The sequence below is a fragment of the Equus caballus genome, chromosome 9 (assembly GCF_041296265.1).
Source record: "Equus caballus isolate H_3958 breed thoroughbred chromosome 9, TB-T2T, whole genome shotgun sequence".
NCBI classification, from domain to species: domain Eukaryota; kingdom Metazoa; phylum Chordata; class Mammalia; order Perissodactyla; family Equidae; genus Equus; species Equus caballus.
This window is the reverse complement of record NC_091692.1, coordinates 86,185,347-86,212,660: the sequence shown is the minus strand read 5'-3', so window position 1 is coordinate 86,212,660 and position 27,314 is coordinate 86,185,347. Positions and strand designations below refer to the sequence as shown.

General features: G+C 41.9%; 1 protein-coding gene across 4 annotated transcripts; it reads left to right on the top strand.

The window, feature by feature from the left end:
- Positions 1-26,484, top strand: LOC100068406 (gasdermin-C). Of its 4 annotated transcripts, XM_023648964.2 has the most exons (14): positions 4-359; positions 6,652-6,869; positions 7,563-7,740; positions 9,775-9,943; positions 19,303-19,414; positions 20,473-20,520; positions 21,099-21,125; positions 21,412-21,438; positions 22,728-22,763; positions 23,049-23,075; positions 23,920-24,059; positions 24,373-24,502; positions 24,963-25,036; positions 25,722-26,484. In XM_023648964.2, exons 2-14 carry the CDS (start codon positions 6,656-6,658, stop codon positions 25,959-25,961), a joined length of 1,422 nt encoding a protein of 473 aa, XP_023504732.1. In that variant the 5' UTR covers positions 4-359; positions 6,652-6,655; the 3' UTR covers positions 25,962-26,484. The 4 variants fall into 4 exon arrangements, with proteins under 4 accessions (XP_023504736.1, XP_023504732.1, XP_023504735.1 ...); XM_023648967.2 differs by lacking the exon at positions 21,412-21,438; XM_023648966.2 differs by lacking the exon at positions 23,049-23,075.
- Positions 26,485-27,314: the final 830 nt, after the last annotated feature.

The following is a 27,314-nucleotide window of genomic DNA, read 5'->3' as shown; positions in this document are numbered from 1 at the left end:
TTTACTCTGCTCCGGGAACGCCCAGCGTATATATATATAATCAAATGTTGCCTGATTCTGGTCCATAAACTTTGGAGGGGAAGGACTTGAGAGCTAAGATTCTGTGATCCAGAACTCAGCTGTCACCTTGGTCTCCTGGAGGAGAAGAGGGCTGATCATATGCTTGTTTTTCCAGGATATTGTATTGAAAATCGAGTCAGGGATCTATTGGTGGAAGGAAAACTCTGTGAGCAGAGTCACATTTATCTGTTCTCTGGAGTTTGTCTGGGAAACTTTGCTTGGTATCAGGAGGTCTGAGGACTGGAAGGGCCCTACTCAATTGGAGTCTTTCTCTGCAAGACAAAACAATATACAAACTGGTAAGTGCTAATTGGGGATCGAGGATGAATAAGAGAAGATACTCTGATCAGAGATAGAAATGTTCAGGATGGGGTTGTGGAATGAATAAATGGTTTTGAGTTTTGCATAATTTGCCCCAAAAAGAAGGTGGCACTTCTTCCTGAATTTCTCCTTAATAAAGGAGAACTCTCGATAACAACACAGAATCATGTAAGGCTGAGGGAGGTATCTTTGTTACATCCTTATCCAGCTCAGTCGTAGAGGATCTTCTTTCGGTCTTGTAATTCTTTGTTGTCCACTGATGTCTTCTGTGGCCCACTCTAGACAGAACTGGAATGGCCACATCAGGGCTTTTACATCAAGTATTGAAAGTTCTGTCTCTTTTCAGCCACTCAATGAATGTTCAAAAACTGAATTCTGTATAGTTAGGAAATACTAGTCCTGTTGGCCCCGAAGAGAGCAATTTAAACAGATTGATCTCATTCAATCTGGTGTGTAAAATGCCATGAACACTTTTCCCTGCCCAGCTATTACATATTCAAGTTCATGACTTCATCTACACTCAGGTCTCAGTTTCCACCTATGCACAGATAGCTCAAACATTTTTATCTCCAGGGTAGTTCTCTATTCTAAGTGCCAATCTATTTTAATCTCCTCTTGGATCTCAAAATCAACATATCCAAATACGAGTTCATTTTCTTCCTCTTCAAATGGATCTCCTTTCAGCGTTCCCTTACTGAAGAAAATGGAGCTACCATCCGTCCAGTTACCAAGCCAGAAACCAGGAAATCTTTCTTTTCCTTCCCTCTTCCTCATGCCCCCATAAACGCCATCATTGAGACCATTTGATTATATAGCATCTCCTCACTCATCATCCTAGTGTGAGCTACTGTTCTCTCTCACCTGAAACATTGCCAGAGCAGCCTCTTAATTGTTCTACATTCATCTACTGTTGCTCCATTTCAGACTGAGGGGGTTTTTCTGTGTCACAAATCTATTTAGTTCACTCCCTTCCTTAGTTACATTCTAACAAGCTTACTGAATTCTAACTATCCTAAAAATGTATCTGTTGATTCTCTTGTCTTGTAGGTAAATATATCATCTGTAAATAATAACTGTTTTGATGTTCCCTCCAAATCTTATACTTTTCATTTATTCTCTCCCATCACTGTGATGGATGGAACCTCCAGAAAATTGTTGATCTCAATAAAACTAGGAGGAAAAAAACCTCAAAAAAAATTAAAAAAAACCAAAAAAGATGAAAGCGAAGAAGAAAATTGTTGAATGGCAGTGGTGGGAATGGACAGCATTTTATTATTTCTGTCTTTAAGGGAATATCGCTAGTGTTGCATCATTAATCTAACATTTGCTGTAGAGTTTTGATGCATGCCATTAACAAAGTAAGGGAAAAATTCCCTAAACTCCTAACTTGCTGAATTAAAAAAGTCATAAATGAGTGCTGAACTTTATCAAATGATTTTCTTACGTTTTATGCAATGATCACATAGTTTTGCCATTAATAGGTAAATTTGCGAGTTATAGTAATAGATATTTTGAGGTAAATTATTCTTGCCTTTATTGGAATAAACACAATCTGATCACAATTTTTAAAAGAATTTTATGGGTTGAGTTTGCCAATATTTTGTTTAGGATTTTTCCCCCTGAGCCTCTGAAAGTTTTACTAGCACAGAAATTAGCAGAACATTGAAAAATTGGGCCTTAGGTAGCTATCATAGGTTTGTTAGGAGGGAAGCATGTAAGAAAATATCTCTTTAATTTATCCATCACTTATGTTCTACTGCTTGACTACCAGCCTACTTCTGAGCATTCATCAGCCCCCTATAATAAGCTGAAGAGACAAATACACTCTGAAAACTCTGGAATATTAATTTCAACCCCTTTGCCAACCTAACCTTTAAAAAAAAAAGGCTATTTTATTTTAATTTCATTCATCTTTTCTGTTGTTTTTCTAGTCTGTATTTCATTTCTTTGTGCTCTAATCTTTATTATTTCCTTCCATATGCTAAATTTGAGTTTAGTTTGTTTTTTTTCTCATTTATTGTGGTGTAAAGTATGTTGTTTGTTTGAAATCTTTCTTTTTTCTTTTTTTTCTTTTTTTTTTTTTCCTGAGGAAGATTAGCTCTGAGCTAACTACTGCCAGTCCTCCTTTGTTTGCTGAGGAAGCCTGGCCCTGAGCTAACATCCATGCCCATCTTCCTCTACTTTCTATGTGGGATGCCTACCACAGCATGGCTTTTGCCAAGCGGTGCCATGTCCGCACCCGGGATCCAAACTGGCAAACCCCGGGCCGCTGAGAAGCGGAATGTGCGCACTTAACCGCTGCACCACCGGGCCGGCCTTCTTTTTTCTTAAAGTAGGCATTTATCACTATAAAATTCCCTTTAGAATGGCTTTTGCAGCATCTCATAAATTTTGGTATGTTGTTGCATCTCCATTTTTGCTTATCTCAAGATATTTTTGGTTTTCCTTCTGATTTCTTCCTTGACCCATTGGTTGTTTCACAGTGTGTGGCTTAATTTCCATGTATTTGTGAATTTTCTGATTTTCATCCTGTTATTGATTTTTAGATTCATACTGTTATGGTTGGAAAAGTTACTTGATTTGAGTTCAATCTTGTTAAATTCATTAAGACTTCTTTTGTGACCCAACATATGATCTATCCTGAATTATCTGTGCACACTTGAAAATAATGTATATTCTGCTGCTGTTGGATAGAGCGTTCTGTATATGTCTGTTAGGCCCGTTTGGTCTCTAGTGTTATTCAACTCCTCTGTTTCCTTCTTGATATTCTGTCTGGATTAACTATCCATCGTTGGAAGTTGGATCTTGAGGTCCTCTACTATTACTGTATTGTTGTCTATTTTTGCCTTTAGTTTTGCTAATATTTGCTTTCTATATGTAGGTGCTCTGATGTGTGAATATATATTTATGATTGTTATATCCTCTTGACGAATTAACCCTTTTGTCATTGATAATGATTTTGTTTGTCACTAGTGATAGTTTTTGACTTAAAATCTATTATAGCTGATGTAAGTATAGTCATCCCTGTTGTCTTTTCGTGACCATTTGCGTGGAACATATTTTTCCATCCCTTTCTTTTCAGTCTATGTGAGTTCTTAAAGGTAAAGTGAATCTCTTGTAGGCATAATATTGTTGGATCTTGGTTTTATTAATTCATTTAGCTTCTCTATGTCTTTTGATTGGAGAATTTAATCTATTTGCATTTAAAGTAATTGCTGATAAAATAGGATTTACTATTGCTATTTTGCTAATTGTTTTCTGACTGTCTTATTGTTCCTTTGTTCCATTCTTCCTTTCTTGCTGTCTTCCTTTATGATTTGATAATAATTTGTAGTGGTTTGTTTTGATTCATTTGTCTTTATCTTTTGTGTATCTACTAGAGGTTTTTTATTTGTGGTACCAAGAGACTTACACAAAATGTCTTACAGCTGTCCATTTTACTTAACTTAAATCATGTATAAAAAGTCTACCCCTTTCATTTTCTAAACATTTTATGCTATTGAAGTTACAATTTACATATTTTTATATTGTGTATCCCTTAAGAAACATTATAGCTATAGTTGTTTTTTTAACACGTTTGTATTTTAACCTTTATACTAGACTTAAAAGTGATTTACACATCTGCATTACACTATTAGAGTATTCTGAATTTGAAAATATACTTAGTTTTATGAGTGAGTTTATTTTTTCACATTTTCATGTTACTAATTTCAGCTTGAAGAACTCCCTTTAGCATTTCTATTACGGCAGGTCTGGTGCTGATCAACTCCCTCAGCTTTTGTTTGTCTGGGAAGGTCTTTATTTATCTTTCATTTCTGAAGGAGAACTTTACCAGCTACAGTATTTTTGGCTGGCAGTTTTTTCTTTCAGCACTTTGAATATATCATTCTACTCTCTCCTGAGGTGCAGGGTTTCTGCTGAGAAATTCACTGATAGCCTTATTGGGGTTCCTGGTATGTAATGAATCACTTTTCTCTTATACTTTCAAAACTCTCTGTCTTTGAATTTTTAAAATTTGCCTATAATGTGTCTTGGTGTAATCTTCTTTGCATTGATCTGGTTTGGAGACCCTTGTGCTTCAGGGATCTAGAGGTCCATATCTCTCCCCAGATTTTGGAAGTTTTCAGCCACTATTTCTTTAAATAAGCTTTTTGCTCCTATCTCTCTTCTCCTTTTGGGCCTCCCATAATGCTTATTTGGTTCTCCTTATGATGTCCCATAAACGTGGTAGACATTCTTCACTCTTTTTCATTTATTTCTTTTTATTCCTCTGACTGGATAATTTTAAATGACCTCTCTTTGAGTTCACAGATTCTTTCTTCTGTTTTCCTAAGTCTGCTATTGAAGCTGTCTATTGCATTTTTCATTTCATTTGTTGTACTTTTCAGCTCCAGAATTTCTGTTTGGTTCTTTTTTATGATTTCTATCTCTTTGTTGAACTTATAGTTTTGTTTATTTATTGTTTTCCTAATTTCATTGAGTTGTCTATCTTGTTCTCTTGTAGCTCATTGAGCTTCTTAAAATAATGATTTAGAATTATTTGTCAGGAAATTCATTTATCTCCATTTCTCTGGGGTTGGTTACTGGAAAATTATTGTATTTCCTTGTTGATGTCATTTTTCCTTGATTTTTCATGCTCCTTGAAGTCTTGGGTTACTTCGTCACATTAGAAGAAGAGTCACCTCATAAGTCTTTACTGACTGGTTTCAGGTTAGAAAGATTGTTACCAGTCAGCCTGGCTAGATATTCTGGAGGTCTCTCAGACCTTTTTTCTAGATGCACCTACTCCACTCCTCTCATTCTCTCTTTCAGGAGAAGTCACAGGATTGTATGTCTTTTCTCAATTCAAACAAATCCAGACAAGTGGCTGAGAGCCTCAGGCAGTGCCCTGTAGTGTTAAGGGTGTATACATTGGAGTTGAGCCAGTAGGCTGCATGTACTTGTGTACAATCTGCAGAGATTTGTGCATGCTGAATGTGGGGTCACATGTGGGGGACCATCACTGGGGGGCATGTGGAGTGCTGGGGGCTAGTTGGGGATTCCACAGTTGTTGTGTCTTACAGGGTTCATGAGCAGGCTTATTGGTGGAGTCCATGAGGCAACTAGTAGAATCAGTGACCCTTTGTTGAGCTCTAGCTGCCCTCAGAGTATTCAGCCATGCCAATCCTCCTCAGTGTGTTGGGTGGGAGGAAAAAGAAGTGGGCCTCTTGAGAAGCATCTTGCATGGCTGGGGAAGCTAGGTGCTCACTATGCTCTCACTTTCCCCCATGGGAGAAACCACGGGCAAAGGGTGAGTCCTTTGGCCCAATTCAGTGTCCCTTGACAGTGAATTGTGCTGTCTTGGAGGAAAGGTGATGTGGGTAAAGAGGAAATGTTCTTCTTACCCTCTTCAGTGCACCTATTCTTGGATATTTGCTCCAATAGGGTGCTGGGACTGCTCTCCTTGATTCTGGACTCCCACAAAGTTACTCTTGTCCATGGTGGTTGTCAAAATTAGTGTTCCTTGGAAGAGATGAGGGCTGAAAATTCTTATTTTGCCTTCTTGCTGATATCATTCTCTGAAATTGAAAGTGTTTAAAGGCAGCATGAGAGCATCACCCAGGTGGATGACTACCCATAGCAGGCTCCTGATACATGAGAGGTGATTCACTTTATAATTTTCTAATGAATCATGGCTCACTTAGCACAACAATGTAGGCTTCTGGGTTTTTTATTTAATTATCTTCTGTCCATTGTCATGAAGGCTACACTCTTGTTCTAGTTCAGTCACAGCAAGATTGTATAAATCTTGGAAGACATGGAATTTACATACTGAACATAGGTAATTCACCTACATATAAAAAGCAGTCCTCTAGTGGGTGATTAAAAATCTTAATTTGGCCAGCTTGATCTCAACTACCATGGCATAGGAAAGTGCACATAGTTCATTTTTGGAAGGGAATTAATTTCTTCTTTGTCACTTCCAACAAATTAACCAAGTGCTTACTGGTCCCCCTGACTTGGCAGGGACTTCCAGTCTAGGTATCTCATCTCTGTTCACTAAAGGTCATCCCAATAGGTAGTTGTTTAAGTAAGACTTAGGCCCTTCCAGCTTCTAACATGGGCATCATTTGCATATGCATCCTACCTCATCATGTATATATGACATATACTTCTTTCTACGAAATATTCAATACTGTGTCAACTCTCTCTGAAGGGTACATGAAAACCCATTTAATCTCATCTGTGAGACCCAACTGATCTTTGTACTCCCCTTGTATCTGCTCCTAGCAACATGCCCTCTATGTTTGAGAGAACTAGCAAGAATATCACCAAAGAGATTGGAGACGAAGATCTGAGGCCTGTCAAAAGCTTCTTGAGTGCCACCAAAATACATCAGTTTTCTTTATTACTGAAGAGGAAGCCTCGCTCACAGTTCTGGGAAGAACCTGAAAATCCAACTGAAGTCTCCCTCATGCACATTCTCGAACCAATTTCTTCAGTCCCAGGTATTGTCAGCCGTGGGCACAGGAGACAAGGAGTGAAAAACAAGGGCACTCAGGGAGAGGTGGTGCAGCATGCAAGAAATTCTGAGACACTCACACAGGGAGATCTCAGCATGAGCCTTGCCTAAAGGCAAGGGCCGAGGAACTTAGATTTTGAGAATTTGCTAATTATTCACACAGGTATACATTAGTTTGTTTAATGCTTACAATGGCTTCTTGAGGGACAAATATTTTCCCCAGTTTACGTAACAGTAAATTGAATCTTATAAAATATTTTGTTCCATGCTGCATATCTGGGAAGTGGTAGATCAAGGATCTAAACCCAGTCTGTCTGGAACCAAATCACCAACATTTTCTGCCCCAGTGTGCTCCCTCCTGGGGCTGGATGCTGTGCCCGCTGCAGGAGACCCTGTCCTGCAGAGATGATGCCGTGGATCTCCTGGACCAGTGCGCAAGCAACGTCACCGTTTCTTAGAGTTAGGATGTTATCCTTGCTCTGCAACCCGTGGGTGGATTGGCTTCAGCAGTAATTTACACTTAAAATATTAATTGATTAGTTAGCTTCTTCACTGAGAGATTTAAATGAGTATGAGCATTCGAGCAGAATAGAACTCAGTCATTCCATTTTCATTCAAGTTTCCAGCTGTTCCAAAGTGAATTCTTGGCTAAATGTAAGGCCACCTTTTCTGTCCCTAGAGCCTGTTAAGAAAGGACCATTCCTCCTCCATGATGCTGCAGTGCTGAAGCAGAAGGCTGGTGTGAGTGTGAATTCTGGGGTAGAAGTGTCTGGGGAGGCTACTGAGTCCTATGATGACACCCTACAGTATCAGATTGTTACCATCCCACTCCCAACCTGGACAGAACTTCAAAAGAGGTGAGGCTGTGGGAGAGGAAGGGGACGGGTGAGCAGAGCCCAGAAAGGTGCTCTCCTCTTAGGCAAAGAGGTGTCCAGTAGGTTTTGTTGCTGAGGCTCAGAATGAAGAAAACAACATCTCAGATTATGCTGCTCTTCTTGGCTATTCATTCATTTATTAATTCAACTAATAGTTATTAGTTATGTAATAAATATTTACTAAAACGTTAATTACCCATTACAGTGCTATTTTGTGCCGAGAATAGAGTAATGAGAAGACTGACCAAAATCCCTGTCGTAAAGCAGACTATATTTGTTGGGGTAGGGGATGTGCAATGAGTGAGGAAATAAGTTATAAAAAAGAAATTAACAAAGCATTAATTTAAGTGAGACAAAGACTCTGAAACTCTATGTTTAAATAAAGTATGCATCATTGTTCCAGGATTTAATTTAACTCCGTGCATGTGGGAAAAGATCTTCAATAATCCTCTAAGGGCTTAACAAAGAACTTCTTAAGTCTTTATGCCTTTTACAAACAGAGATGTCAATTTCAACAGTATTTCTATCAACGCAAAGAATTATTAAAATAAGCAAGTAGTTAAAATCACAGACTGTTTAGAGACTAAAAGTTACTGGGACAGGGCATTGCACAATTTCTGTATTCCTGGTGTCTTGTAAGACTCTCAGTAGAACTAACATTTGCAAAGACTGTTTATGGTGCAAAAGAGTATTTGGATTTCTATAGCTGCAAGAAAAGAAAAAAAATTTGTCATAGAAATTTCTCTCAGTGGTTAATGAGGCTGCAATTTCAGGGATACATTTTATTGTCTCGCACCAAGAGAAACAAGTAAGCCTGAACTTAAAGCTTTAAATATGAGAAGAAAGCCAATTCGATACTTTTAATAAATGGGATGCAGGGCATTCAATGTGTTTCAGCTGAAGGCACTTACAGGTTGTGATGGAAACCCTGAAGGTAACAACAAGAGTTGGTGAAAGAGACTGGCTGGAGGGAGGGGAGCCTATTTAGGTCTTTCTGGGTAGCAAAGAGTTGAGCTCAGACCTAAAGAATGGAGGAAGCAAGCAAGAGGAAGAGGAAAGGGGTCCAGATGAGGAGTTTGAAGTCCCAGGGACAGGACAGAGCTGGATCTTTTCAAGACTAGGGGCAGTCCAGTGAGCTGGAAGCTTAGCTAATCTTGAGGAAGGTGATATGAAATCAGGCTTGGAGGTAAGTAGATGTCAGATGGCATAACACCTTAGAACGACACAAGGTCTTGAATTTCCCCCCAAGGGCAATGGGAAAACCCAGCACTGATGCTCAGTGACCTCCTCCACTGAAAAACAAGTTAAGGGTCTCTCAGTGTTCCACACGGCTGTCATCTAGGACACCAACCCCAGTGGGACCTTGAGTAGAATGAGAGCTGAGTCTCAGTCTGAAATGGACACGAAATTTGTCTTCAGTCCTTCAAACCTCTCACATCCCCCACCCAAATTTATATCTTCAAGTCAGCCTTACCAACCACCTACCAAGGACAGTGAATCCATAAAGACCCACTTGTGCAAGTCATGAAAAATCACCCAGAATCTTCCCTGCTTTGTCTGCTTCACATCCCACCCTGACTGTGCCTCTGGACAGTGATGGATGTGGGTTCCCCGGCTTCAACAGTAGGGTCTCCTGAGGACTGTTCTCAACCATGTGGACTTGTCTACTTCTAGCCTCTTCTGGTGAGAGGCCCTAGTACTGGAAAACTATAAATCAGCCCCTACCAGGGCAGATAGAATTTTGGAAAATGCCGACGACTTTCACAAAATGGCGTGCACACTCTCATACCAATACCCGCATCATAGAATGGGGACCCCTCCACCGTGCATATCAGAGATACTCTGTTGCCCAAGGGAACTTAACCTAGAAGCCATTATCTTTCTACCCATTGAGGGATAATCTGTCAAAGTTCACAGGCTGGCACCCCTTCCAGGTTATGAGGAGAAGAGTAACTCAGAGTAACCCAGGAGGGCATCCCTTCCCACTCTGACCCTGCTCCTCCCTTTCCTCCCCAGGAAAGTGTTGGACCCAGAGCCATCATTTCTGAAGCAGTGCCGGGAAACAGGTGTGGACCTGTATGTGGTGACAGAGACAGTGGAACTGCTCAACAGTCCTGTGCTGCAGGAAACCAGCAGTGTGAAAATTTCCGGACTATTTTCCCTTGTTTGGAATACTTTTGTCAAGGTATGGAATGGGGACGCCAAGAGCATAGTCAGCCCAGCCTCACTTCCTAGGGGAGTCTGAATCTTAATCAGTATCTGTTTCCAGATGTCAGAAAGGGTGGGGTCATTATTTCCCACTTCTCCTGTGCCAATGAATCCTGACTCCTGACCTGAGACTATATTCTAACATCCTTATTTGTAGTGCTTTAATATATGGGATTACTCAGTATTGGCAAAATAGGAAATAGATTTAATTTTGTGGTATTGCATTTTACTTTGGGTAAGTAATGGATTCTGGTGAATCCAAAAGTGTGTCTGCTGTACTGTATACATGTCTAGTTTTGTGTATGGCTGGAAGAAGCAACGGATCGCTAACACCTAACCTCAGCAGTTACAGTACCCTAAATGCTGTGATATCCTGGGCAGAAATGACTTAAGGAGTGTTATTTAAATATCTTCGAGCACATATGATTTACATAACTCTCTCACAATAACCAACTATAATACTTTAAGTTAAGTGAAGCAAATTCGTTTATCAAATATTTTATGTGTGTTATAATGCACTTTTGCACAGTAAGTATTTACTGTGTAATTTGACCTCACTTAAGAGACTTAGAAAGACTTAGAAAGTTAGTTCACAACCGAGTTGTGTACTAACTTTCGCAAGGTGGGTGATTTTTGTCCTGGAGTAGGACCAGGCTCCACTCGCATTATTTGATTGCACATTCAGGGGACAAACAAGTTTGAACTGAATAAAACATTCTTACAGGTTGGAGGATATCGTGACATTCAGCTTCGGGTTTCCATGTGCTTGTGTTGGTGAACTGGGTTTTGTGAGAACAAGAGGAGAAAACCTTGTGTCATTTCACGTAGAGTGACTGCTCAGCTGTGTGTGCCACGTTCCCAGCTGTCTACAGCTAGCATGGTTCCAAATGTTGGCTCCTGCACCGTGATCTTGTTAAACAGTTTGCATATCACCTCTGGTTCATGGGTGCATCAATTTTGTTTTGGTCAATCAGACAAAAGATCAGTCAGGAAATGGAGGACTTGAACAACTCTATTGGACCATTTGGACTTAACAACACTGTATAGACTATTAGACCTAACAGACACATACAGAACACTCCATCAGCAGAGCAGAACACACATTCTACTCAAGTGTACATTGAACATCCTCCACTATAGTTCACACGGTAGGCCCCATAGAAGTCTTACCAAATTTAAGAAGATTGAAGTCATACCAAATATCTTTTATGATCACAAAAGAATGAAAGTAGCCACCAATAACAAAAGGAAAACTGGACAATTCACAAATATGTAGAAATTAAAGAGCACACTATTGAACCTTCAATGGGTCGGAAAAGATATCACAAGGAAAATCAGAAAATATCTTGAGACAAATGAAAATGAATACACAGCGTACTAAAGCTTAGGTTATGCAGCAGAAGAAGTCGTAAGAAGGAAGTTTATAGCAGTAAATATCTATAAAAAAGAAGAAAGATCTCAAATCAACAATGTAACTTTACACCTCAAGGAAGTAGAAAAAGAACAAAGTAAATCCAAAGTTAGCAGAAAGCAGCATATAATAATGATTAGCATAGAAGTAAACACAATAGAGAATAGAAAAACAGTAGGAAAAAAAATCAATAAAATTGAGTTATTTTCTTCAAAAGATCAACAAAATAGACAATTCCTTAGACTAAGAAAAAAAAAAACCCAGAGAAGAGTCAAATATCAGAAACAATAAATGAAAGAGGAGACATTAGAAATAAAAAGGATCATTAGAGAATACTATGATCAATTTTACACCAACCAATTGGATAACCTAGAAGGAATGGATAAATTTATAGAAACATACAACCTCCCAAGCTTGAATCATGAATTAATAAAAAGGAACAGACCTATAACTTGTAAGGATATTGTCAGTAATTAAAAGCCTCCCAACAAATAAAAGCCCACAACTAGGTGACTCCACTGGAGAATTCTACCAAACATTTAAAGAAGAATTAACACTAATCTTTCTCAAACTCTTTCAAAAAATTGAAGAGGAAGAAATACTTCCAAACTCACTTGATGAGGCCAGCATTACCCCAGTACCAAAGCCCCACAAAGATTTTACACAAAGAGAAACCTGCAGACCAACATCCCTGGTAAATATGGATGTAAAAATCCTCAGAGAATATCAGCAGATCTATTTAACAGCACATTAAAAGGATTATACATCATAACCAAATGGGATTTATTCCCAGACTGCAAAGATGGTTCAACAATATGAAAATCAATGAATGTAATGCATCACATTAACAGAATGGAGGACAAAACCACATGATCATCTCAATTGATCCAAAAAGGCTTTGGCAAAATTCAATACTCTATTATGATTAAAAAACACCAAAAAAACTTGGAATAGAAGGAAATTATCTCAACATAACAAAGGCCATATATGAAAACCACACAGCTAACACCACGCTCAATGGTGAAAACCTGAAATCTTTCTCTCTAATACTAAGAACAAGACAAGGATGCCCATTCTTGCCATTTCTATTCCACATATTACTGGAAGCCCTAGCCAGAGCAGTTAGGCAAGAAAAAGAAATAACAGCCACCCAAATTCGAAAGGAAGAGGTAAAATTATCTCTGTTCACTATGACAGAATCGTATATGTAGAATCCTCTAAAAACTACACACACAAACAAAATGATTAGACCTAGTAAATAAATTTAGCAGTTTCAGGACACAAAACCAATATACAAAATTAGTTGAGTTTCTATACATTCACAATGAAAAATCCAAAACGAATTTGAGAACAATCCCATTTATGTTCCTAAGAAAAATATACTTAGGAATAAACCTAACTAAGGAGGTGAAAGACTCGTACAATGAAAACTGGAAAACATTGCTGAAAGAATTAAAGAAGACACAGAATAAATGGAAAGGCATCCAATGTTCATAGACTGAAAGATTTAATATTGTTAAAATGTGCATACTACTCAAGGTGATCTACATTTTCAACGTAGTCCCTGTTGAAACCTCAATGGCTTTTTTTTTCCATTCCTGGGAGAAAAATCTTAAAATTTATATAGAAGCTCAAGGGATCTCAAATAGCCAAAATAATCTTGAGAAAAACAGCAAACCTGATAGCCTCCCACTTCAAAACATATTGGGAAGCTGCAGTAATCAAAACAGTATGGTATTTGTATAAAGACAGACATATAGATAAATGGAATGGAAGATAGAGCCCAGAAATAAACCATCACATATGTGGTCAAATGATCTTTCACAGGATGCCAAGACCACACAGTGGGGAAAGAATAGCCTCCTCAACAAGTGGTGTAGAGAAAACTGTGTATCCATATACAAAAAATGAAGTTGGATCCTTACCTTACACCATATTCAAAAATCATTTCAAAATGCATTAAATAGCTAAATGTAAGACCTGTAACTGTAAAATCACCAGAATAAAACATACGGGGAAAGCTTCATGGCATTGTGTTCAGCAATGATTTCTTGCATATGACACCAAAAGCCCAGGCAACAAAAGCAAAAATAGACGAATGAGACTACATCAAACTTAAATACTCTGTGCAGCAAGGGAAACAATCAGCAGAGAGAAAAAGCAACCTATGGAATGGGAGAAAATATTTGCGAGCCATACATCTGAAACGAGGTTAATGTCCATAATATTTGAAGAACAACTACAAATCAACAACAACCACCAAAATGACCTGATTGAAAAATGGGCAAAGGACTTGAACAGATGTTTCTCCAAAGAAGATATACAAATGGCCTACAAGCACATTAAAAGGTGTACAACATTACCAATTATCTGGGAAATGCAAATCAAACCCATGCTATCACCTGGCACCTGTCTGGAAGGCTGCTATCAAGAAAACAGAAAATAACAAGTGTTGTTGAGGATGCAGAGATGTTGGAATTCTTGTGTACTGTTGGTGGGAATGTAAAATTGTGCAGCTGCTGTGGAAAACAGTATACAGTTTCCTCAAAAAGTTAAAAATAGAATTACTATATGATCTGGCAATCCCACTTTTGGGCATATATCCAAAAGAATTGAAAACAAGATCTTGAAGAGAGATTTGCACACTCTTGTTCATTGTAGCATTATTTACCATAGCCGAGTGGTGGACGCAAATTAAATGTCCATTAAAGGATGAATGGATAAAGAAAATGCATATACATACAATGGAGTACTATTTGACCTCAAAAAAGAAGGAAATCCTGTCATATGCTACAACATGGATGAACCTTGAGGACATTATGCTAAGTGAAATAACCCATTCACAAAAAGACAAATGCTGCCTGATTCCAATTATATGAGACATGTAAAGAAATCAAACTCTTAGAAAGTAGAATCATGGTTGCCAGGGGCTGAGGAGAGGGATGAAAAGGGCATTGTCACTTAAAAGGCATAGCGTTTCAATTTTGCAAAATGAAAAATTTCTAGAGATCTCTTCCACAACAATGTGCCTAAGGTAATACTACTGTACTGTACCCTTACACATGGTTAGGATGGTAAATTTTGTGTTGTGTGTTTTTTCCATAATAAAAATTAAATAGAAGAGCCGCATAATAACAAAAATGTTTACAAAATTCAAATAGCTTGGGGCTGGCCCCATGGCGATTGGTTATGTTCGTACACTCTGCTTCAGTGGCCCGGGGTTCGCTGGCTCGGATCCCTGGCACAGACCGCTCGTCAAGCCATGCTGTGGTGGCATCCCACGGAGAAGAACTAGAATGACCTACAACTAAGATATGCCACTATGTACTAGGGCTTTGCGGAGAAACAAAAAAGAGGAAGACTGGCAATAGATGTTAGCTCAGGGCCAATCTTAAAATAAATTCAAATAGCTTAACTTTTTTTGGTCTAACTGAAATCCCTCTTGCTTTTATAGCAAAACGTAGAGCCTTACTTGTATCCTCAAATAACTTATTGTCATGCTCCTGTTGAACAGGGTACAAATTCATAAAGACAAAAAACAAAGTGGAAACAACTGCAGACAGGAGATGCCAAAATTCAGAAAATTCTACTAAAATGTAGACAAATGGTAATAGACCCTGGAAAGCAGGAACAATGGAGCCCCAAATGCAACAGGGAAGGACGTCTAGACAAAACCCCTGAAAAGCTCTGGAATTGGAGGCACCAGCTACCTCTGAAGAGAGGGTATATGTAGGGCTACATGTAAAAATATTGATTGAAAACCTATGTAAGGAACACTTAGAGTGCCAGATCCCGTTCCCACGTCTGCATAGCCTGGAAACTACCCTCACACGCCACCCCTGCCCCAATAGAAGACTCTCTGGGAATTTAAATAATGTGGGCTCTGGATTTGGAGAGCCTGGTTACAATGAAAGGTAGGGGTAAGGGATCATATTGGAAAAGGGAAAATAAGCGAAAATCCTTTTTCTGTGTGGGGAAAGTGAGCCCTCTTTCCCCATTTAGCTCTGGGCATCCCGCCTCCATCGCCTATAAGCCTCAACACGCATATCCCAGGCACGAGATTGAGGAATAAATCCCTGGGAAAATTGCCCAGTCTAAAACAAAAACCCCAACATCTGTACAGTTAGGGATCCTCCAAAAACAGCTTTATCCCTCCTGATCATCACAAAGTGAAAACCCCCCTCCACAAACCCTGCCATTGCACACCTCACTTCTATCATCTTTAATAATGCTTCACTTGTCAGTAAAAAACACACAAGTAAAATCCTAAGCACTTGAGGAAACACACACAAAAACCCTACGCTGAAATTAGGAAACCAGAAGAAACAAAGACCACTCAGGGAGGAAAGAAATACTTCATCTCTCAAATTGATAATACTTTGTTTCCATGAAAGTATAATGCTGTATAAAAAAAAGTAACAAAATTTATTTTCTTTTGTGGATTTGTTACATCTGATCAAACTTCATTGCTACATCATTAGGGTTCATCTCGATGTTATACATTCTTTGGGTTTTAGCAAATGTATAATGATAGGTATCCACCATTATAATATCATACAGAATACCTTCACTGCCCTAAAAATCCTGTCTTCCAGTACTTATCCTCTCTCCTCCGAACTGCTGGCAGCCACTGATCTTTCTATTTTCTCCATAATTTTGCCTTTTCCAGAATGTCATATAATTGGAACCCTACAGTATTTAGACTTTCAGATTAACTTCTTTCATTTAGTCATATGCATTTAAGTTTCCTCCACATTTCTTCATGCCTTAATAGCTCTTTTCTTTTTAGCGCTGAGTGATGTTCTATTGTCTGGATGTACCATGCTTTATTTATCCCTTCATCTACTGAAGGACATTTTAGATGCTTCCAAGTTTGGGCACCTATAGAGCTGCTCATAAACACCAATGTGATGATTTCTGTGTGGACATAAGTTTTCACCTCCTTTGAGTAAATACCAGGGAGCATGTTGGCTGATTGTATGGTAAGAATATGTTTAGTTTTGTAAGAAACCACCAAACGGTCTTGCAAAGTGACTGTACCATTTTGCATTCCCGCCTGCAATGAATGAGAGTTCCTGTTGCTCCACATCCACATCAGCATTTGGTGTTGTCAGTGTTCTGGATTTTGGCCATTCTAACAGGCGTATAGTGGTATCTCATTGTTGTTTTTATTTGCATTTTCCTGATAAGATACAATGTGCAGCATCTTTTCAAATGCTTCTTGCCATCTATATATCTTCTTTGGTGATGTGTCTGTTCAGGTCTTTTGCTCATTTTATAATTGGGTTGTTTTCTTATTGTTGAGTTTTAAGAGTTAACATGTCTCGCAAGGCATGTCTACTGGCAACAAATTCCCTCAATTTCTATTTGTCTAAGAGAGTCTTTATTTCTCCTTCACTTTTGGAGGGTATAGAATTCTAAGTTGGTGTGTTTTTACCCCCTCAATACTATGTACTTCACTCTGCTCTCTTCTTGTTTCCATTATTTCTAAGGAGAAGTCAGATACAATTCTTAAATTTTCTTGGTAAACTGTTTTTATCCTGTGACTTCTTTCAACATTTTTCTTTATCACTGAATTTCTGCAGTTTGAATATGATGTTCATAGGTCTAAGTTTTTTGGCATTTACCTTGCTTGGAGTTCTTTGAGCATCCTTGATCTGTGGTTTGGTGTCTGACATTAATTTGGGGGAAACTCTCAGTCGTTGTGCTTCAAATATTTCTTCTGTTCCTTTCTATCTTTATTCTCCTTCATATATTCCCATTACATGTACTACAGCTTTTGTAGTTGTCCCACAGTTCTTGGATATTCTGTACCATTTTTAAAGTCATTTTTCTTTTTGCTTTTCAGTTTTGAGGTTTCCATTCAGATCTCTTCAAGCGCCGAGATTTTTTTTCTCAGCTATGTTAGTCTCCTAACGAGCCAATCAAAGGCACTCTCTATTTCTGTTATAGTGTGTTTGACTTCTCTAGTGTTTCTTTTTGATTCTTAGAATGTTCATCTCTCTGCTTATATTACCTGTCTGTTCTTGCATTTTGTCTATGTTTTCCATTAGATCCCTTAGCGTATTAATCACAGTAGTTTAAAATTCCCTGTCTGATAATTCCAACATCCACGTTATATCTGAGTCTGATTCTCATGCTTGCTCTGACTCTTAAAACTGTTGGTTTTTTGCCTTTGAGTACGCCTTGTACTTTTTTGTTGAAAGTTAGACACGATATACTGGGTAGAATGACTTCTGGTAAATGGGCCATTAGTGAGGTGATGGTAAGCTCTAAGGGGAGGGTAGTATTCTGTAGTCCTGTGATTGGGTCTCAGGTTTTAGTGAGCCTGTGTGCTTGGTCTGTGAACTTCACAAGAGCTTCTCAGTACTCTCCAGGCCCTCCCCCCTCTTAGGTAGGACAGATGGCTAGAGGGAGCTAGAGTTGGATATTTCCCTTTTCCCACATGGAAGGCTAGAAGAGGCTGGAGTTGGGTGTTTCTCTTCCATCAGGTTGGTTTGGCTCTCATAAAACCCCAATAGGTTAGACTCTAGCAAAACAGTTTCTCTTGAGGCAGGCCATATTAAGGAGAACAGAATGCTCTGAGAGATTTCAGAATGGTTGCTTTTCCCTTCCCAGTGCCTGAAGCATGAGGGGATTTTTCTTTGATATGCATTGTGAGAACCTGATAGAGCTCCTGGAGATAAAACTCACAAAAGTTGAAGCCCCTGTGATGACTGGGTCCACTGGACTCTAAGTGCGAGACTTGTCGACACTGAGCCTCCAGCAATTTGTCAACTATAATTCAGGTTTTCCTACCCAAGCACTGGTCCCATGGAGGTTTCCGCTCTTGTAAATTTCGATTCTCTATATCTGCCTTCTGTCTCTCCAATTCTTGGGGCACTCGTTTGCTCTGTGACCTCACTTCTCTGACAGAACTAAGAAGAGCTGTTGGTTTTTCAGTTTGCTCAGCTTTTTACTTGTGGTTAGGATGGAACGATGACTTCCAAACTCCTTACATGTTGGACTAGGAACTAGAAGTCAAAAAACTTTAAAAATAGAAAAGTCAGAAAATTTCCCCAAAAAAGTAAGAAGAGAAGAGAATATTAATAAAAAAAATTAGAGGATGGAGAGATCCAACTTCTGAATAATAGGAGATCCAGAAAGAGAGAACAGAGACACAGTACTGTGCGGGGAGATCTTTGAAGGAATAATACAAGAAAGGATCTGAGACCAAAGGATAATGCCAACTGCAGGCATAGTATAATGAGTCAACAAAGATCTATACCATGGAACCTAGGTGTGAAACTCCAGGGTACTTGCCTCAAAAAGAAAATCATGAATATTTCTAAAAAGGAAAAAATAGGCACATTACAAGGAATTCCAGCCTCGAATTCTATGTCCAGTCAAATGTCCATAAAGTTAAGAATAAAATAAAGACATCTTCAGATATACAAGGTCTTAAGAAATGTATCCTATATGTCCCTAGAGAGAATGAGTAGGAGGCAGAGAGGGCACATGATCATCACATTAATTAAGTGATAAAGGAAAGATCTGGAGTGAGGGAAAGCGGTCTCCCCAACAGTAAACAGTGAATATTAACTTAGACAGACGCTGGATATGAACATTTTAGGAAGATGGGAGAAGGAGCAGTAAGGCGTGAGAGGAAGATTAGGAAAATGAAATCCTCATCATCAACAGGAGAAAGTACATGGATATACTTAAATCTGGTAAAAAAAAGTCAAATCATTGCAATAAATCTGAAACTGAGAAATGTGAGGGTAAATACTAGACAAAAAAAAGAGAGAAGAGAAGTAGCTGGAAATCAGGATTAGAGGGGATGAGATCAGAGGACAGCTGAGTCCTTTTCTCATGTTTTTTCCAGATCTATCTGAGTTTTCAAATCACATGTGTCTATCACCATGTTACCTGGTTTCTCTCCCCAGGGTGAAGGAGCGGGAGAGCGTCCCAAAGTGAGAGAGAAGAAGCTGACTCTGCAGAAGGGCATGGTGATGGCCTATAAGAGGAAGCAGCTGGTTTTCACGGAGAATGGCTGGGGTAAGCAGAGGGTGAAGGAGGAGATGGGGAGAGGGGTTCTGCTTCTCCTGAGAAGAGAAACGAGAGGGAGAAAGACCATCAGCAGGCAACCTTGGCTTTTCCACCTGTTGAGGGAGGGGAAGAGCATCATTTCTCAGGTGTTCTGGGCACACACACACCTCAGCACCCGCAGCTACTTCCTAGGATGGCCCGATTGAAATGTTGCTACAGGAGATACAGAGTCTCCTACATGGAGGGAGACAAAAAGGGTGCCCAACGCGGAAGTGCAGCCCTAATCCTGACCATCTCTGTTCATTTAAGGTCCTGCCACTCTTGGCAGCTCACCTGGGGGAGCCACAGAGCTGTCCCCAGGTTACCCCTAAGATACCACCATAGTCACAAACAGAACTGCAGACGTAATGCTCTAACAGCACAATGCAGGATTTTACTTACATCTCTCTCTCAGTCACTAGCCTCAGAATAAACAGTGTCCCACCACACATGCTGCGGGTTCTGACTCCACAGGGGTGAACCGTTTACACCAACAGCAACTGCATACATGGGCTGAATGGTGAGTGCTGAGAACACCACCAGCTCACAGTCCCTGGCATCTCCCTGCCCAAATTTAAGTCCCAGCTAGAGGTCAGCCTGATACAGTGGGGTCCAGGTCCTTGGAGATAAGGGGATGCCCTCACCACACACACACACACACATATTACGCACACACACACACACACATTACGCACACACACTCTCTCTCTCAATCCTTCATGAAGGAGGAGGGAGGAAGCACTTCCCCTCACCCTACAAAGGTGGCTCCCTGCATAATGATCACTGAGGCCCTTACATAGGGGTGCTCTTCAGAGAGTTGGATTCAGGAGACAGAGTGAGCTCAGGGACTCTGAGTTTCGGAAGCATCCCAGCTGATTCCGACATAAGGGCCCCAGGCCACCCTGAGACAATCTCCTGAATTGGGCCTAGAGGGAGCTGGGGTTGGGGGTTGGGGGCTGCAGTGTGGGGCGTGAACGACTCCAGCAGGAATGACCTTGGCTTGCTTGACCTGTCTTCTTCCCATCCAGAAATTTATCACATCTCAGATGATGACAAGCAGAAGACCTTTCCAGAAGGTGAGTCCCAGAGCTGGACAGGATCTCTGTCTAGACCTTAGACTTGCTGAGCCATGACCCCATTTGGATGCTAAGAACCATGCAAGGGGCTCAGCCCCACAGACCCCAGGGAGACCCTCCCAGCCAGGCTCCTCCACTTCCTGCCAGGCTGCCCTGCCTTTGATCCTGGCAAGGGCCCCTGGCCACAAGGAAAGCCACCTTTCTCCTTTAAGGGCCAGACAGGTGTGTGTGAGTGTGTGTGTGTGTGTGTGTGTGTGTGTATGTGTGTGTAGGGGGGAGACTAACTCCTGGTGAGTGAGCCCTTCTGTTTCTCTTTCCGGAGAATATCGTGCTGTGGTCAAGGATGGGTGAGTGGATGTTTTTGAGCAGGATCTCAAAACATGAGGGGTGGGATCTGATCCCTCCCCCAGGCCTCTCTGCACAACAACAGCCCGAGCGCTGCCTTTGCTGTCCTTCTCCCAGAGCCTGGGATCTGGGCAATGGAGAAGAGGGTGTCGGGGAGGAGGGGGCAGAAGATCAGAGAAACCATGTGTGTTCAGAGACTAATACTTGGGTGGGGAATTTCATTTCTCTTCTAGACATCAAATTTCGCATCATGCACTCAGGTGAGTGTGTATTTGCTGGAGAAAGGGATGGGACCCTTCCTGCACACATGTGACAAGCAGGGCAGACTGCCCCGGCCTTTGCCACCAATGCCCCAGGGCCTGGCCTTAGTTTCTGTGGAAGGCGAAGGGTCGGGAAGGCGGAGAAGGTGGAGGAATGGACTGCGATGGGGCAGGAAGAAGTTAAGCAAGAGGCAGGAGGCGATATGAGGGCAGAACCCTCCAAAGTACCTCTAGAGCAAATCTGGAGATGAGGAAAGGAGATGACCACTTGTGATTCTCTTTCTAGAAGGAGAAGAGAAACAATTCATGCAAGGTGAGTGTTTATTAAAAGGGAACCTGGGCTTCTGGGTGGGAAAATGCAAGGCTAAGAACCCAAATGGGAGGTTTCCATGAAACTCGGAAAACTGTCCTCTACTGCCAAATTTACAGCGTTACTTCTTCATTCATTCATTCCTTCATTCATTCGTTCATGCAACAAACACTTACTGAGGACCCAAGGGGCGGAGCTGTTATTCTCTGTGCTGGAGACACAGCAGTGAACCAAATGGAAATCACCTCCCTGGAGCCTCCATTCTGGTGACCTCTCCCTCTCAGCAGACCTCCTTGAGGCCACCTGGAGCCTGCTGGGAGAAGCAGCGTGCCCCCAACATGCACTGCTTGGTGAATTCTGTAGGGCATAGACGATACAGACAGGATGACGAGATAAGAAGGGTGGTCAGTGTGCAGGTACCACCCCAAGGAGGTCATGTAGACAAACTCATTTAATCTTCATACCATCCCCACCTAAAGGACGTGGAATCTGAGCTCAGAGTGCCTAGCATTCTCATCTCTAGAGCCCAAAGCTAGAATCCACATTATTCCGGACACATCCCTCCCCAGGCCTCTCTGCACAGCCACAAGCCCACATGCGGCCTTTGTTGTCCTTCCCCAAGCCACTGGGATCTGGCTCCTGGGCATCAGGCAGGGGTGAATGGAGAGGAGCGTGTTGGGGAGGTAGAGACAAAAGGTCGGAGAAACTGAGTGTCTTCAGAGACTAAAACTTCAGTGGGGAATTTCATTTCTCTTCTAAATGTGCAAGTTCCCACTTTCCAAGGAGGTGACTGTGTGTTTGCCGGAGGTAGGCATGAGAGTCTTCCTGCACACATCGGGTATCTCCTGGGAGAAGGAGAACATGCCCAATACCCACTCCTTGGTGGATTCTGTAGGACATGGAAGATACAGGCAGAAGGACATGTTAAGAAAAGTAGTCGTGTGTGCAGGTATCTCCCCCAAGAACTTCATGTGCACAAGCTCATTTAATCCTTATACCATCCCCACCTAATGGATATGGAATCTGAGCCCAGAGCACCTAATGTTCTCATCTCTAGAGCCCAAAGCTGGAATCCATGTTGTTCCAGACAAGTCCCTCCCCCTGGCCTCTCTGAACAACCGCAACCCCAAGGCTGCCTTTGCTGTCCTTCCCCAGGGCACTGGGATCTGGCCCCTGGGCAACAGGCAGGGCTGGATGGAGAGGAGGGGATCGGGGAATGCGGGCAGAAAGTCAGAGAAACCATGTGTGTTCAGAGACTAACACTTGGGTGGGGAATTTCATTTCTCTTCTAGCCTACATGGAAGAGATTCCTTCCGTCCTCCCAATAGGTGAGTGTGTGTTTGTTGGAGGTGGGGCTCGGATCCTTCCTCCACACATGTGATGAGTGGGGCAGACTGCCCTGGCCTTTGCCACCACTGCTGCAGGGCCTGGGCTGGTTGCCCTGGAATGGGAAGTGTTGAGAAGCCCGAGGACATGGAGGGATGGACCCGGGTGGGGAAGGAAGAGGTTAAGCAAGAGGCAGGAGGCCGTAGGAGGGAAGAAACCTCCAAAGTGCCTCTAAAGCTAATTTGGGTCATGAAAAAGGAGATGAACACTTGTGATTCTCTTTCTAGGAAGAATAGAAAAACGTTTTGGCCAAGGTGAATGTTTATTAAGAGGGAACCTGGGGCTTCTGGGTGCAAAACGCAAGGCTGAGAACCCAAATGGGAGGTTTCCATGAAAGTCGGAAAACTGCACTCTACTCCAAAATTTACAGCCTCATCTCTTCATTCTTCATTCATTCATTTCTGCATTCATGCAACAAACACTTACTGAGGACCCATTGGGCAGAGCCATTGTTCTATGCACTGGGAACATGGCAGTGAACCAAATGGAAAGGCCACCTCCCTGGATACTCCATTCTGGTGACGTCTCCCTTGCAGATCTCCTAGACTGCCTGGAATTTCCTGGGAGAAGCTGAGAACCCCCAACACCCACTGCTTGGTGAATTCTATGGGAGATAGACAATACAGGCAGAATGATGAGATAAGAAGGGTGGTCGTGTGTGCAGATATCAATCCAAGCATTTCATGTAGACAAACTCATTTAATCCTCATACCATCCCCACCTAAAGGATATGGAATCTGAGCTCAGAGCACCTAACATTCGCATCTCTACAGCCCAAAGCTGGAATTCACATTATGCCAGACATGTCCCAGAAATGAGCACCTGGTCATTCTCTTCCACTTCCCAGGACCACTTTCCAGAATCTCCTTCTCTCCCTGCATTTTGCCCCCTCATTAGTTCACTGGGATTGCCCATCTTTCTAGCCTGTTATGACAGCTCCATCCTCAGAGCTCAAACACGCCATCCATTGAGACACTTCAGGTTTGTAAAGTGACAGAGACACTGGCTCATGTTGATGGGGAAGGGTTTATCATCCGAGGAATGTTCTAATCTAATAATTGTCCCCATTTTCCGGTTGATGTTGATGCCTGAGGGCAGAGTTCAAGCACCTACAAGAGGAGGTTTCCCAGCAAATGGAGGCACTGGCCCAGCTCACAAAGGGCGTTCAGGATGCTCTATTCCACAATATCCCGGCCATGCTTGGGGACCGAGAGGCACTTCAGGAACTCATGGACATGGTGAGGGGGTCCCACAGCTGCCTAAGGCTGATCAAAGTTGTAAATGGGAATGTTTAGGAGATACGGCTGCCAAGATACATCAGGGAAGAGGAATAGGGGTAATTACAGGGGAATGATAAGGATGTCTGAGATTGGGGACCTTGGACCTATGCCCCAAGACCTTGGTCTAGGAGTGTAGCCCCTGCATACAGAAGGGGTTGGGAATCCCCTGGAGGAGGTAGAGAGCCATTACCCTCACCTCTTGGTTAATCACAGAATTTACAGTCAAAATAACGTCATCATAGTCATCGTCAATAATGCCTGTCTCCTATAGCTCGAACAGGAACCCTTGGGTCATTTGAGTGGCCCTGGTGGCACCATCTTAAATGAACTGCGAAAGGACTCAAGTTATCCACCGGTTAACCCAAAGTACCCCATCCTTTACCTGCTTGAAGCCATAATGGGTAAGAGTGATTTGGAAGAAGAGCGGGAGAGTCACAAGGCTAGTCCCCAAGAGATCCTGAAAGGGCTGAGTTAGATGAACCTCTCCAAAGCCCTTCAAATATTATGATTTTTCATCCTCACATCACACCTGTCTCCAAGGGTGAGATAAAGATAAAGTCTCCATGTGACACAGCCTGAGGCCTAGCAAGATGAGTCCAAGTTCACCCAACATATCATTGGGGGTGAATGATCCTGGCTCCAGCCTCATAATCCCATCCTCTGGACCATGTTATGTAGCATCCTGGAGACCATCCTAAGAACAGCAGGAGGACTTCCCGGGCAGGGAACTTGACCTTCAAGTCTCATGGGTTTTATTCCTCTGCCTCAGAGTTCCCCTCTGACAGGGTCTCCTAGTTCACAGAGGGGAAGATAATCTGAGTCTTCATCACTGTTTTTCCCCAAATGTCTCCCTGTCCCCAGTACTGAGTGACATCCAACATGATCTGCTGGCCCAGTCCAAGGAGAAGAGGATCCTGCTCCATCAGCGGGAGCTGGTGAGAAATCCCCAGGGGCCAGCATCCAGGGAAGAGGGTGAGGGAACCAGAGATAAGAATGAATCAGAGAAAAGAGAGATGGCACAGGTTCCTGCTGGGAGGGGAGTCCAGCTCCCTCTGTGGCCACCGGGGCTGCATCTCCTTGTGGAGAGCAGGTCAGCGGGTATGAAGATACCTCAGGAGTGACTCAGTTTCCACGGCAACACCTGCAGAGGCACCCACAGTTCTAAACTAGCCACATAGGAACACATGTTTGGGAGCTCAGGGGATCTGAGTAACAGATCTGCTTTACTTACACGGTCACCATTTGCAAATTGCTCTCTCTCTCTCTTTCTCTCCATAGATATGTGTATACAAGTACGTCTATGCATATAGATGTACACATATACATACACACATTGCACACGCATGCATATACATATCTAATTCCCGACACCACTATTCTGCAGGGTAAATCTTAGTATCACCATTTAGCAGCTGAAGAGCCAATGTTCACCGATTTCCAATAACGTGTCCATAATCACATTGATCACAGGACATGACCAGGACATGACTCCTGGTCCACATGACGCCAAAGCTCTTGCTCCCTTCAGTTACCCTGCATGACTCCTGGATCTTGGGACAGAAAGTCTTCTCTTCCTCTCCCTGGAGGGTGACCTGTAACCTCTTACACTGCTTCTTCTAGGTGAGGAGCATCCTGGAGCCCAACCTCAGCTACCCCTGGAACATTCCCTTCACCCTCAAGCCCGAGCTCCTCGCCCCACTCCAGGGGGAGGGTTTGGCCATCACCTATGGCCTGCTGGAGGAGTGTGGCCTGAAGATGCAGCTGGATAGCCCCAGGTCAACCTGGGATCTGGAAGCCAAGAAGCCCCTGTCTGCCCTGTATGGGATCCTCTCGATGCTGCAGCAGCTGGCGGAGGCCTGAGGCTTCCCTGGTGGGTGGTCAGTCCAGAGAGGCCTGGCCCCACCCCAGTCTATGCTGTGAGTGTCCTCGGTGGGCTCAGGGGACCCAGGGTCACGCCTCTCTGCCTTTCCCGGTGGGATAGAGACAGGGATGGACGGAGACTGGAGGGAAAGTCCTGGGGTGATGGAAATCTCTCTGTCTAGATAAAGGTTTATGCATTGGTCTAAACTCCTCCAATAGTGTGCTGAAGAATGGAGCATTTCTCTGTCTGTAAATTTTACTTCAAAACAATGTAAACAAATATTGAACTCTAGTTAATAATATGCAATGTTTTGGGTGAAGTGTACTGCTGTCAGTAATTTACTTCAAAGTGCATCAAAAAATAAGGTGGATTGATGATTCACAAACAGATCTGTGACCAAGGAAATGTGGTAAAATGTTAATAATTGGGGAATATGGGTGTAGGATATATGAGAGTTCTTTTTTCATTTCTGAAACACTTTGTAAGCCTGAAATTGTTTCAAATAAAAAATTACCCCCCAAATCTGTGTTTATATGTATGTGTACATGTTTGCGTGTGTGTGTTTGTATTTTTTAAGACTTCTTATAGCTGGTTTTTTTTTTTTTTTTTTTTTGCATATATCCACCTTGGTGGGTTTTGCATTTCCCCAATGGTTTATGATATTGAGCATCTTTTCATGTTCTTATTGGTCATTTGTATATATTCTTGGGATAAATGTCTATTGAAATCTTTTGTCTTCTTAAAAATTTGGTGATGGAATGAGTATTCAGAGTTATGTAGAGCGAGTTTGGGTCAAGAATGACAGAATTGGGTCTAAGTTTCTGGCTTGTGAAGCTGGGTTTTTGTAGTGCTGTGCTTTGAGGCGCTGTGGCTGAAAATCAGGCTTGGCTGGGGAAGATCTTACATTAACTTTGGGTGCAGTGAATTGGAAAATGTCTGTGAGATCTCCAAGTGAAGGCGTTGAACAGGTGGTTTGAAATAAGGGTATGGAGTTGAGAAGAGAAGTTGGATTCAGGAGGTAAATTTGGGACTTATTGCTGTGTAGAAGGTAATTGAAGGCATGGGGATAGATGAGGAAGATTGACTTCAGAGGCAGTACGTGGAAGAAGAGAAGTATTCCTAAGACCGAGCCTGAGGATCTCCATCATTGAAAGGTGGTTGGAGGAGGTTGAGCCAGGAAAGGAAATAACAATGGGGTGGTATAGTAGGCAGAATTTTTAGGAATGGTCTCCAAGATTCCATGCCCTCATCCCTGGAAACCCGTGACTGTGACTTCACTCATGTGATTATGTTATGTTGTACAGCACAGTTGATCTTAAAAATGGAGATATCCCATGGGTCCAACCTAATCA

What these genes read in the sequence shown, in the direction of transcription:
- LOC100068406 (XM_023648964.2), top strand. Translation starts at nt 6,656, where the DNA reads ATGCCCTCTATGTTTGAGAGAACTAGCAAGAATATCACCAAAGAGATT. An exon ending in TTCAGGAACTCATGGACATG is followed by an intron (nt 24,060 to 24,372) that starts GTGAGGGGGTCC and finishes TGTCTCCTATAG; the next exon opens with CTCGAACAGGAACCCTTGGG. An exon ending in TGCTCCATCAGCGGGAGCTG is followed by an intron (nt 25,037 to 25,721) that starts GTGAGAAATCCC and finishes TGCTTCTTCTAG; the next exon opens with GTGAGGAGCATCCTGGAGCC.